This window comes from Camelus dromedarius, chromosome 5 (assembly GCF_036321535.1).
Source record: "Camelus dromedarius isolate mCamDro1 chromosome 5, mCamDro1.pat, whole genome shotgun sequence".
NCBI lineage: Eukaryota > Metazoa > Chordata > Mammalia > Artiodactyla > Camelidae > Camelus > Camelus dromedarius.
The window spans coordinates 2,613,089-2,626,969 of record NC_087440.1 but is presented as its reverse complement, the minus strand read 5'-3'; the positions used below and the strand labels follow the sequence as shown (position 1 = coordinate 2,626,969).

The 13,881-nt window shown below is 40.2% G+C and overlaps 1 protein-coding gene across 2 annotated transcripts in view; it reads right to left on the bottom strand.

Moving 5' to 3' along the window:
• Positions 1–13,881, bottom strand: part of ZWILCH (zwilch kinetochore protein) — a 33,913-nt gene that overhangs the window by 11,992 nt on the left and 8,040 nt on the right. For both annotated transcript variants that reach the window (XM_010985118.3, XM_064485491.1), the window contains 9 exons: positions 12,453–12,571; positions 9,481–9,680; positions 8,903–8,973; positions 8,245–8,400; positions 6,859–6,930; positions 3,616–3,709; positions 2,901–2,950; positions 2,153–2,258; positions 1,380–1,459 (listed from right to left, as the gene is read on the bottom strand). In XM_010985118.3, the coding sequence (XP_010983420.3) occupies positions 1,380–1,459; positions 2,153–2,258; positions 2,901–2,950; positions 3,616–3,709; positions 6,859–6,930; positions 8,245–8,400; positions 8,903–8,973; positions 9,481–9,680; positions 12,453–12,571 (948 nt within the window). The remainder of the gene's footprint in view (positions 1–1,379; positions 1,460–2,152; positions 2,259–2,900; positions 2,951–3,615; positions 3,710–6,858; positions 6,931–8,244; positions 8,401–8,902; positions 8,974–9,480; positions 9,681–12,452; positions 12,572–13,881) is intronic.

Genomic DNA, 13,881 nt, shown 5'->3' with positions numbered 1-13,881 from the left:
GCTCCCGCAGGGGTCCATGCCCGTGTCAGGAGGATCTCCTTATGGGCTACAATATCCCACATATTAACTCGGTCTTTTGAGAACTAACGAGGGCTGTGAACTTACAGATCTAACATGGGTTACAAATGTTAAACAATTTTAAACCAAACTAAAATATTTGACACTTTCTTGCTACTGTCTTTTTTGTTATCTCCAATTTCCACCACAATCTTTTGTATTTGGTAGGGGCATATGTGTAAGTATCTCAGAAACACTGAAACTCTCAAGAGAAAAATTCAATGGCCAAGACTAAAATGCCCAGAATGACTAACAGCCAAATAGGGGTAGGGTTTGCATGCCTCTGCTCCAAAGCGTATCTCTATTCACATCTATGAAAGTTTCTAAGTTTTGTAGTCATGAACTGGCAGCTGCATTATTTAAAATAATTCCTATTAAATGAGGAATCTTCTTGTTTCTAGCTTTTAACTCCAGTTTTTCTTGATTATAAAAGCACAAAATCATTATGGAACATCCGTAAAGTACAGAAATATATAATACAGTTGGAGAACCTCATTTGATTCTCATTTCACCCTGTCTCCAGAGGTGATTGCTATCACATTTTAGCATTTTTGTTTCCAGGCTTTTCTCTCCAAAATTTGTATTTTTAATACAACAGTGTACAGCCCTTTCCTTTTTACTAAGTATTATATGCATTTCTCCACATCATCTGTCAGCATCATTTATAGCAACTATTACATGTGCCATTATGTGGCTGTGTCATTATTTACTTAGGTATTCCATTAACGGTGAAAATTTTGGTCATTTATAATTTTTGCTATCATAAATGAGGCTGTAATGATGATTCCGATACATAAAATCTTGATACGTATTTCTATAATGGCCTTAGAATGGATCCTAAGGATTCATAGGGCATGGTACATTTTGAAGATCTCAAGACATTATCAGAATTGCTTTTTAGAGAGAAACTGGAACAAAACTGCTTTTGTTCCAATTTGTACTCTCATCAGTAGCTATGAGAATGATCATTCATCTCAAGTAATGACAGTGTTAGTAGCTTACAAACACTGAGCACTTAACTATGAGCTAGCTAGGTGCTAAGTGTTTCCTTCACATGAATTAAGTTATTTAATCTGAAAACAACACTATGAGGTAGTTCCCATTCCCTACTTCAACTTGACAGATGAGGAAACTGGGGCCCAGAGAAGCCAAAGAATCTGCCAGAGTTTATACTATTTTTTAGGCTATATTTTATACTATATTTTTAGGCTAGAAAGGAGCAGAGCTGGAATTCGAACTCAGGCCGTCTGCTCCAGAACCTGAGTCCTTACCCACTGTGCTGTGCTGCTGAGAACATGTTTAACCCACACCACTAAACCTACCCATGGCTGTATGTCACCGCGCTGCAGGCTCTGGATGATCAAAGTGAAACACTTCACCAGGTCTTGATATGAAATCACACCTTGGAAAACAGGTCAGTCTAACATTATTTTCATGGCTACTTCTGCAGATCAAATATGTCATTAATCTTAAGGATACACAAATGAAGTGGAAGATAAGTATCTGAATTTTATGGATGTGAGACAAGGAAAGCAACCAAAACCAAAAAAAAAAAAAATTTATGTATTTTTTTAAGAAAGAAATTAAACTCATTTCCATAAAATAACATACCTAGAAAAATATTATGAAATATCTTTTCCTCTTTCTAATAATTGTATTTTCACTAAGGTATGTTTTGGTTCATGTAAATATAGCATAAAAACCACCTAAGTCTTGGTGGGAGGGTATAGCTCTGTGGTAGACTGCATGACTAGCAGTCACAAGGTCCTGGGTTCAAATCCCAGCACCTCCACTAAAAACAAATAAATAAATAAGCCTAATTACCTCCCGCTGCCAAAAAAAAAAACCAAAAAACAAAAACCATCTAAGTCTTATACCTCAGGCAGGAGAAGAGAAGAGATTCTACGAGTTGCCTTGTCTTAGGACAATTCTTGAGTAGAATGTGCCAATGTATTATTAGACATGAATTTCATAAAATGGGAACCAGATGTCCACACAAGACCAGCAGTGCACACTGTATTGTTTCCAAAAGGCTTAAAAGTAAACCTAAGGATAACAGGAAACATTTTATTTCCCAGTCCTGATGGACACTTACTACTGCTCATTTTACACCACAGCTGCTCAGCAAAATCCAGGTCACCCCGCACTGTGAGAAGACACTCCATGGACCGATCAACCGCTGCGGAGTCGTGCTTCACTGCCTGGAAAAGAAGTGAGCGTCAGAAATACTCGTTTATTTTTTCAAAAGTGAAACAGTTGAATGCCAGTAAGTTTTCAAATGCCGCTCTGAGAAAATGCGGAATCACGAACACATACAGAGGCATGAATGCATCTTCTGAAACCTCATTCACTAATGAGCTACAAATCCACAGTGAGAAACTGGACCCCTAAAATTGTTCTTAAAGGGTGATGCCTCAATCAAGCATTCAACTTTCCTTCCATGTGAAAATATTTAATTAAAACACCTTTGTCTCCATTTTCCTATTTGTCAAATGATAACATATTTAGCTCAATTTAATACCACCTGTGGCATATTAACAAACCATCTCAGAGCATTTCTCACGTACTACAGTAATATCACCTCACCGTATGTTAACATATCCATTTCTACTTCACTGCAGTTAAGCAATTAATAATCAATGCATATTTGTTCTCTTTATAAATATTCATCAGTTCTCAGCAGAACAATCACCAGTGCTGACTTTAAAGACCAAGCAAAAACTACCCTCAAAACATTCTCTTGCCTGGACCAGATCCATTTGAGACAGCAGGACATAAAAGACAAGAGTGCAACTAGACTTTAAAAGCTATTTCAGTGTACTTTTCTAATAACAATCACTCACCTCTGTGTCTTTTTTTGTAGAATCACCAAGTCCATCCAGCTTATTTAAGTCTAGAAAATGGTAAAAGCTTATCAACTCTGAATTTATTTTTCTGCCTTCCAACTTATTTCTAGCCTAATCCTATTTTCAAACGGCAAATTAGGATAGTAGAAGTGTAACTGGGGATTTTAGCAAACTGCTTAACTCTCCAACGAGGCTATAACAGATCCCCACTAGGTAGGGTAGTGAGGATGCACTGAGGTGCAATGAAAGCCCCTGGCACAAAACATCAGGCACATGGTGGGAGCTCAGAGGTACCATTCCATCCCTCTTCTACAATCTCAAATATGATTGCAGTACATGAAATAGAAATTTAAAACTTTTAAAACCTTAATTAATTAATTTATTTTGGGGGGAATTAAGTTTACTTATCTATTTTTTAGAGGAAGTACCGGGGATTGAACCCAGGACCTCAGGCATGCTAAGCATGCACTCTACCACTTGAGCTATACCCTCTCCACTAGAAACGTATTATTAATTCTTAAAATTACTTTATCGTTAGCAATTTAGAACAAAAGCTGTCCCTCTCACCATGACAGACCTCATAGCTTTATCTCTATCCCAACCGAAAAGCATACCAAGCCTAAAGGGACAACTTATAATTAAACAGCAAGTTTAAATCATCAATTAAGAAAAATAAACCAAAAAACCAAGTGTGAGTTAGGAAAACAAACACCATTTAGAAATTCCTGCACAAGTTCAAAAGCAGATTTTGTTTCCAGGGGCTCAGGCCATTCAGTTACACCAGTCCTCAAACCATCAGCCAAAACCTGTAAGAAATTTAAAAAAAAAAAAGAAAAACCCAAAACTTGTTAGCAGAAGATATAGCTTAATCAGTAAGACGTATTCAATAATATTAGTCGCTATATTTCTTGCACGTTTAATCAGATGCTGGGAACTGTTCTAATTGTTTCACAATGCAGTATGTTATTCAATCCCCACAAAACCCCTATGAGGCAGATACTACATTACTCCCATTTTATTGAGCCTAAGAGAGGTTAATTAACTTGCTGAAGGTCACACAGTAACTGACAGTGCCAGGACACATACCCAGCAGTCTGATGCCAAGGATGGTGTTGCGAACTCTCATTACGTGCGCACAGATGCTACCGAGGATACAAGAGCAATAAGCCTGCTTTGAAGATGCTCCTAATTTTGGTTAAAGACTGATAATACAGATGAAATACCTGGGCAATGACAAATGTGAGACTGAATGGAAGCTTACATAAAAGTAACATGTACGTGTATGCCTACATGTATAATATCTAAACTGAAGTAAGGAAAGAGGTCAACACAGGCCGAAAGAGCCAGAGGAACAATGCGAAACGTCAGCTCACCAGCTCAACTCAAATGTGGGGACCACTGGCTACAGAGCAGAGAAAGAGTAGGGAGTAAGATGAAGAGGGTGAGATGATTCCAACCAGGCTGCAGAAGACACGCAGGCAACAGTGGGAAACGGGACCACAAGGATCCAACTTACAAAAAAAATAAGTAAGATTACAAGGAATAGGGGTTGGACAGGAACCCCTAAGATTAAGTGATCTTAAAACTTAAAAAGGTTTTGTTATTTCACATGGAAGACAACAGCCACTGTTGGGTTTTGGCAGGAAAATGACATGATCAAGCAGCTAAGAATTCCTCTGTCAGAAATACCCGGGATAGATTCTAAGGAAAAGAGAAAGTACAACGTTTCTCAAAAGAAGTGAGATCCTCCTCCTCTCCCAGGGGGGTCTTTGGGAAAATGTGAAGATAATTTTTGGTGTCACAAGGACTGTGTGTACAGGTGCACTTCAGGCATTTAGATGGGTGGGAGCTAAGGATGCTAAACATCTTGCAACGCGTACAATGGTCTCAAAGCACAAGGGATGATTCCGCCCAAGATGCTGAGTGTGAGTCCCTGTTGAGAAATAATGAAGGATCATTAGTGTGGTCCAGGAGGGAGTTGGTAGGGGCGTTAACTATGACAGGCACAGGGAGGAAAACCTCAAAAGAAAAAACAAGAACAGTATATTTGAGAAGCAGAGAGAGAAAGAGAGACAGACAGACAGAAATATATGAGGAATAAGTCAAAAGGAAACATCCTACCCATTTAAAAAAATGCAGGGGATTGAACCTGGAGAGACTAAGGCCATGTGCACAGCTAAGACTCTATGACTTTATATAAGGGAGATTGTAGCAAAGCATGGACTTTCAAATCAGACAGACAGACAGGCATGTATTTGAATGAGCTTGAAGCCAGCTCTTCCACTTACCCGCTGCTGACAGCTTAGGCAAAAGCACCGAACTATCTAGCACCACATGCTGGGCGCACAGCAGAGTGGCAGCTCCTAGCTGGGGTAGTTAGTGGTGGTGGCAGAGGCTGTTCTTACTGAAGTAAAATATAAGGTTTCTAGCCTGGGAAATTGAAGGAATGGTGAAATCACAGAAAGAAATGGGGGTCTTTTTAAACGGATTTAGTCTGGAGAGGATTTCAAGTTTTATTTTGGACATACTGAATTTGAGGGAAGAGCCCTCTACTCAAGTGGGAAATAATTTGATGGAAGCGGGGAAGATGTCACAGATGCTAACCCAGCAAAGAGACAGCAGAAGGGCACACTAGGCAGATCAAGGCACACACACACATCAGAAGGTGACAGTGTGAGGGACTGGAGCTACACAAGCAGAGAGCACAATATGGCAAAGCAGGGCGCGAGATTGAGTGTAAAGAAATAAGTAATAAGTAAGATAAGTAGGAGCTGATAAGAATATGAAAAGATGGTCAATGTCATGAGCCATCAGGAAAATGCACATCAAAACCGTAATGAGGTACCACATCATCCCCACTAGGATGGCCATAACAACAGAAAAGACAGTACCAAGCATCGGCAAGCATACAGAGAAACTGGAGCCCTCATACGCTGCTGGTGGGAACGTAAAATAATGCAGTCACTTTGGAAAAGGTACTGGTTGGCAGTTCCTCTACAGGTTAAACGTTGAGTTACCATATGATCCAGCAACTCCCCCCAAGAGATATGTAAACATATGTCACATAAAAACTTATTACATGACTATTCATGGCAGCATTGTTTGTAAAAAGCCAAAAACTAGAAACAACTGAAATGTCCATCAACCGATGAATGGATAACCAAAATGCAGTATATCAATATCCTGGAATGTTATTCGCTAATAAAAAGGAACAAAGTACCACAGAGGGTAGATTAGTGCTGCCAGGGGCTGTCGGGGGCGGGAGGTAACTGCTAATGGGGTTTCTTTTTGGGGTGATGAAAATGCTCTAAAATTAAATATGATCATGGTTGTACAACTCTGTAAGTACACTAAAAACCATTGACCTGTACACTTAAAATAAGTGAATTTTATGGGATGTACTTTATATTTCAATAGAGCTATTTAAAGAAAAAAAAAAAGAACGAAGTAGGGCAGGGACTGGATATAACTGGCTTTGTACGTCAACCTAAGACATTTGGAATTTCTACTGCATTAAAATGAGCTCCCCTACTCACTTTGAGATTCTATTTGTAGAGTGGAGCTAACATGACTGAAATATGAAATTCTCGAAACCCATGCTCATTAATCTCTAGCATCAATCAAAATCCCAGTTATTAACAAGCTGATTATATACGTATTTGGGATAAATTGGCAGCTGACTCACCAGGAAAGAGGGGACTCCATCATTTGAATAAAACCCAAACGCTCCAGTAGAAAAGGCGGAAGAACTGTTAACTATTAACTAGCTAACGAATGCTCCCTTTAATTGCAAGGACAACTACCACATAGTTAAATCAAACTGCACAAATTGTCAAGAACATAACATTTGGAACAAATTTTGAAGAACACAAAACTAAATAACAATGATACTAGCCAATAGTTTCATGAAAACATGGAATTTAATGCACGTAACAAATTCCGAAACGATACTCACAAGGAGGAATTTCAGTTCTCTGTGAAGATGATTCAGAGGACCTCTGGGCTCTCCGGATTCCACCTTGATGTTCTAAAAAGTTCCCAAAGTCAGTTTTCACTGGTAATCCCACCTTCTCTGCATGAGGGTCACAGTTACTTGCATCTCAAACTACCCACACATTTAAAAATATATTTCATAAAGCTCTGAATTGAAAAAGTAGAACACTTTACCCAGAGATGCCACAGACCCTGCCCATCCCAATACAGTACCCCAAATTCAGGCCACCACACCCCACTCTCTATACCACAGCTGTAACTACATGGAACACACGCTCTCCTGCTCTGTCCCACTGAATTTCCAAGAGGACAAGGAGTAGAAATACAAATAAATACGTGTCAAGACCCAGTGACAAACTTGGCATTACTCCACACCACAAATACCCACCCCCCAAAATACTGGCTCATTAGATTCCTAACTAAGGCAACAGTGAGCCGTCTTAGCCAGGGGTCAAAGTTTTACAAATCTAAAACCTTAAAAAAGGGGGAGGAGGGGCGGGTAGGGGAATGAAAGAAAAGAAAACAAGAAATGTTGTATGCAAATTCCTACTGCAGGAAAAGAGTATTAAGAATATTATTATCCATAAGGCCTGAGGGAACTACTTCTAACACTATCTAGGCCTTTGTGTACACATTTTTAAAAACCATAGTTGAGATCCTACTGAACATACAATTTTGTACTTTTGGAAGTTTTTTTTTTTTTTTGCATAGTAATAAGCATTTCTTCTCATTATTAAAGATGCTTTATTTATTTCTGTATTTATTAAAGATACTTTAAATCACGTTTTTTAAAAAATATATACCATTCATCATGGAAATTTATTTTAATCATTTCCCTACTGGACATTCAGTTTTGTTTTGTTTTGTTTTAATATTTCGGAAACACAGCCCTATCACTGCATTGAATATCTTTGTACATTTATTTTTGTTACTAATTCTGATTAATTTCTTAAGGCGGATCCCAGAAATGTAAATATAGGGTGAAAGGGCTTAAAAGGGTAACGATCCCTGATGCGTTGCCCATATTATTTGCACTCAACAGCAGAGACTGTAAGTCACTCTGATGAGTCCATTTGAGTCCCCACTCCAAAGACTTTATTAATCACTGGAAAATTCTTGTTACGTAATTGCAGCACTGTGGATAGCTTACAGATCAGATCAGCTGGCAAACCCTCCGCTGGCTGCGCTGCTGAGACTCAGGGGCAAGCTGAGCGTTTCGGGGCTGTCCAGTGAGGGCAGGGACGGGGAGGGGACGCGGGCGGGGCTGGGAGCGTGCGGCACCAGCAACAGGCAGGTTAAAAGTGAACCCAGTCTGAGTAAACGCAACAGAAAATAGGGTTCGTCCTACCAGAGCTGCCGTTGAAGAAAGTGGAGGGATCTGGAGAATCTCGTCCACAGGACTCCAGGAAATGTCCAACGTGATGGTAGTTTGGGATGTGGCAACTGTGTCATCCAAGGCAGTGGACTTAAAGAGCTCATACTGTGCAAAGCCCCTGGCTGTCACCTGCAAAGAGGACATCCAGGAGACCATCAGCTATGCCCCCCCAAGGCCAGAGGCCCATTATCAAAACTACTCTGAGGGGCGCAAGGTATGGCTCAGGTGGTAGAGCGCATGCTTAGCACGCACGAGGTCCTGGGTTCAATCCCCAGTATCTCCTCTAAAAATAAATAAATAAGTAAACCTAACTACCTCCCCCTGAAAAAAAATTAAATTAAAAAAAATGAATAAACAGTATTTTTTTTTAAAAAGGCTACTTTGATTCTTTTCCCACAAGAAGAAAAAGTGCCATGCTTTTATCTCAAATGGAAAAATAAGACAATTCTTTTTCATCACAAAGATAAGCTAAAAGGTGAGGGATATATTTTTAGTCATTAGTTGATATGACAATAAATACATTTTGATACTACAGGAAAACTCTAGTCATACTAGGAGTGAAAAACCTTTGAACTGGGAAGGTAGATTGACAATAGTTTGAAGAAAACAAGAATAGAAGAGAAACACTTACAGTAGACAAGTGATGTCTTTTCTTGTGTGAATTTTTTAGGTCTTCAAGATTGACAGAATAATTTTTATCAGCTACAGGACATGAATGAAAGAAAAAACTTTAGAGGTACAATTCAAAATCACATCATTAAAGCTAAAAAATTATGATCCCTCAAATTTTGAGGGTACCACAACACTAATAATTGTTGAAATCAAATTTTAAATCACAGATGAAGGAAATGTTTGTAAAAGAACGAAAGTGGAACAAAGGCCAATGCTACTACCAAAAGTGTAATTAAATGTTTACAATGAGATTAGGATTATATAGCCATTATATTCAACTTTTTTATCCTTCAGTGAAAATTTCCCAAAAATACCCACACATAGATGAGATGAAACCCAAACAAAACAGCCATAAACTCCTGTTCTGACGTTTGGAGATCTGCTTCTGGAATATCTCCTACATGCTGCCAGTTACACACTAGAGTAGATTCATGGTGGCTAACATAAGTTCTGTTGTGCACTTCTCTCTTAATAACGAGTTTCAGAAAAAATCACAAAGAAATAAATACACACACTCATAAAAGAGTGAGCTCTCACCTTTACAGCTGACCACATACAAGACAACTCCTGTAACGCTGTTATTGGTTGTGAGAAGCTCAGCTCCCAGCCAACAGGTACCTTCAGGATCTGAACTGTCACATCTTATCCAAAGGGGAGGAAGGGCAGTGACTGGTTGATTCATCTTCAAATGGGTCATATTAGGATTGTGCGCCATGGTATAAAGTCCAATTAACCGTCTTGGGAACAAGAGTAGGAAGAATAAATTGTAAGTAGAGATTGTCGACCAGTCAAGAGTTTTCTTTTCCATGAAGAGTTACCTTCAATTCTGACCTTGGTCGTACTTCTGATCGCCAACTAAGATTCTACACCCTGTTCCAAAGTGTAGGGTTTTTCCGTACACCAAGCAATTCTCTGACACTAGCTGGGTATCCCACAGTTCAGCTCAATTCTGAACTGTTTACCCAAAGAAGACATCAACTCCTCCAGGTTAGACACTCACTCCTAAAAGGCTGACCCCCATCCTCCCACTTCAGATGCCAGTTCTGAGTCCAGACTGTCACCTGTGCTTCTGACTGACCAGCTATCGATGAGACGTTCCAACAACCCCTCCTTGGGTTCAATTAATTTGTTAGAGTGGCTCACAGAACTCAGAAGCATTTTGATAGATTACCAGTTTATTACAGAAGGATATAACTTAGGAACAGACAGGTGGAAGGGATGCACAGGGCAAGGTATGGGGACAGGGCACAGAGCTTCCACGCCCTCTCCTAGCAAGCCACTCTCCCTGCATCTCCCTATGGTCACCACCCAGAAGCTCTCCAAACCCTCTCCTTTTGGGTTTTCGTTACAGTCACAACTGATTAAATCATCTGCCTTTGGTGACTGGGCTCAACCTTCAGGCCCTCTTTGGTCCCTAGATGGTGGGGTGAGACTAAAAGTTCTAACCCTCTAGTCACATGGTTGGTTCCCCTGGCAACCAGCCCCCAATTTTAGGTTACCTAGGGGCAGTCCAAAAGTTATCTCATTAACATAACAAAAGACATCTCTATTGTTCTCAAAACTTAGGAAAATCCAAACGTTTTAGGAACTAGGTGCCAGAAACAGTGGACGAAAACCAAATTATGTTTCTTATTACAAACCACAATATCACAGTATCCCAGAAACAAAAATATGGAAATTCAGTGGCAAAAACCATAAATATCTCACCCAGTGCAGAAGTGGGAGAAAGGCGCACCAGGCAGATCAAGAAAGGGACAGAATGCGACAGGACCGTAACCACGCCAAGCAGGGAGTTCGATATGGCAGGGACAGAGGGTCAGTGGAGTGGATGCAGGCTGAGAGATTAAGGAAAAAGAGTAAGTAGCGTATGCCAATTATATCTCAGTAAAGCTGGGGGCTGGGAGAAAGTGGAAGCCAGTAAGCATACGGTAAGATGGAAATTTGAAAACAGCCTGTGAATTAGGTAGTAGTGTTGTCACACTATTAAATTGCCTGATCTTGGTGTCTGTTCTGTTATGTAGGAGAATGTACTTGTCCTTAGGAAATACACAGTGAAATACACACTTAGGGGTAAAGGAGCATGATGTTCCAACCTATTGTCAATATTTCATTTAAAATACGTGCGTGTGAGGTATGGGTATGTACACAGATGGGGTGGGGGAGGGACAGAAGGAGAAATAAGAGAGAGAATGACATGGCAAAGACAGCAAAATGTAAATAACTGTTGACTCTGGTTGAGGGTCCACAGAAGTTCCTGTACTATTAACTTTCCTGTGAATTTGAAAGTGTATCAAAATTAAAAGTTACCCCAAAATATGGCTTCAAATTTTTTCCCCCAAAGAGATGAAAACTAAATTTATTACCAACAGATGTTCAGGAAAGGCATTTCTAAGGGACTGAACTTCAAAAAAGAAACAATAATCCCAGAAGGAAGGTCTGAAATGCAAGAAGAAATGGAGAGCAAAGAAATGATAAGCCGATGGATAAATCCAAACAAACATGGGCTGGAGAAAAACAATACAAATAAATAATGTTCAAGTTGTGGGAGAGGAAAGAAAAAAAAGGGGGGGTGGGGGGGCGCCAAACATGACTTAAAATCAAGAAGCCTTGAGAGAAAAGACTGATTAATTACAAAGCATTTCTACCCAGCAAAACAATAAAAAATCCACCATGAAGGAAGTCACTTTGTGAACACTGTTATTATAGTCATTATTCTCTAATGTTACTGTATACATGACCAGATCCTCCGGAATTCCTTGATGGCAAAGATTTTTTTGGTTTTGGAGTCGAGGGGGTCTGGGCAGAGGGAAAGTCACACGGCTGGGCTGGGGGAGGGGCAGGAAGTGAAGCTGGCAAAGCGCACAGAAACAGAAGGGCTTCTCACGGGGAGGCTGCCAGCATCTGGGTTGGGTAACTCCTCGTTGGACAGGAGAGCCCCACACACTGCAGGACACTTACCATCCATGGCCCCTAGGCCAATAGCTCCCCTCAGTCACTGTGACATTCAAAAAGTACCCTTGCATATTTCCAAATGCCCACTGGGTATGGCACCCCTGGTAGAGGACCACCGGACTCGATGTTGAAGGTTCCTCATAAGCCGTCACTCATGAGGAATGTGGATTTTTATCCTGAGGCAAAAGAACCACTGAAGGATTTTTAAGCAGAAAAGCAACACAATCAGGTTTTCATTTTATTATGATCACTCTGGCAGCAGTGAGGAAAAAAGGCTGGGGAGGAACCAGATTAGAAATAAAGAGGACAATTACAAAGCAACAACAGGAAACAGCATAGGGGGATGGAGAGAGGGAAGACCTGTCATCTCAGTCAGGCTGGACACCTATGAGACATCCACATAGAGCTATCCTTATAGCAACGGGTACACATCTACAAGGAGGGGAAAGAAGGGAGGGAGGGACCTGGGCCAGACATGTATTTCTTTCCCAACGTTTGTAAGAAGAACACTTCGATTTAAATCCTACCTTCCACCCCTACACTAAGAAAAAACTTACCTGGCTCTCCCAACTGGTAAAGCAAATGGTCCTACATTTTCACCAGTAGAGAAATCAGAAATAGCAGTTTCTTCAGATTGTAGTTCTTCAGTGTGACTTGCTTCTTCCTTTTCTAAAGGCTTTAAACATGTTTAATTATTTAATGAGGTAAAAGGACACTTAACAGTCAACTCTTTACTACACTAGAACATAACGTACCGATTTCTAAACCCATGAGCACAAATGACTGGATTACGGCAAGAATCACAGCTACAAACCAGTTTGGTACCAACAGATCTTGCCATCAGAAGCATTTCCACCGTCCTATGAAAAGATATTGATCTAAGTTGCTACTGATAAAAGAAGCATCTGATGCCATTGGAAAAGAAAAAGCTCCATCACGTACAAAACGATGAGCTGAAAACAAAACACCAAGGGAAACCCAAGGGAGACTCCCTGATTTTGTCACTCCCCAAAACTGGAAGGTCCACAGCCCTGACTCCTTAAGTCTACTGCTCTTAGGGCTATCAGCTCTCATTTTTGTTTCAACAGTCATGTGTTCAAGCAGTTAAACAGCTCTGCTCTGCCAATAACAACAATTACACAAATAAACATTTCCTGAGCATTACTATTTACCAGCTACTGTTCTAAGCTTTCTTTTTCTTCTTCATAGAAACCCTGAGATAGATATTATTATTATTTACAGATGGGAAAACCGAGCTAGTGGATGGTTAAGTAACTAGAATACAGCTGCTTAGTGGCAAAGCCAACATTTGAATCTAGGAAGTCTGACTTCAAAACTTGAGTCCCTATCCATTAAGCTCTTCGAGTAGTAAACACATAATAGGAATCAGCCCCAGATGTTTCTTCAAGATTGAGTTCCTTCTGCCAGATCTTCAGATTTTTTTCCCTTCCAGGCCTGGATTTCCAAATAGTTCCTAGAACTGAAGTATCCAAGAAATGTCATTTTTCCTTCCAGTCTACTTTTCGATATCCATCTACCTGAAACTCACGCTTTAAGCTCTACTGATCTTTGCGGAAATAAAGACCATTTTAATTGTTCCCCATCCCAAGATGCCAGGGCCTTGGGGGGCGGGGGAGGGTATAGCTCAAGTGGTAGAGCGCATGCTCAGCATGCACGAGGTCCCGGGTTCAATCCCCAGGACCTCCTCTAAAAATAAACAAATAAACCTAATTACCTCCCTCCTCAACAACAAAAAAAATTAAAAACAAAATGCCAGGGCCTCAGTGAGTCCTGGTAACTCCTCACGACTCCAAGCTGCATTCTCACTAGTATCCCAACTGATTTCCACCAATCCCCTCTGCTCATCTTTACCCTCACCTAGGTAACTCATCTTCACCTGACCATCTTAATTTCTTCAGCTTTTGCTCTACACTTTCCCTTCTCCCCATAACAGAAGTCTAAATTCTACCACATAATTTGCCTATA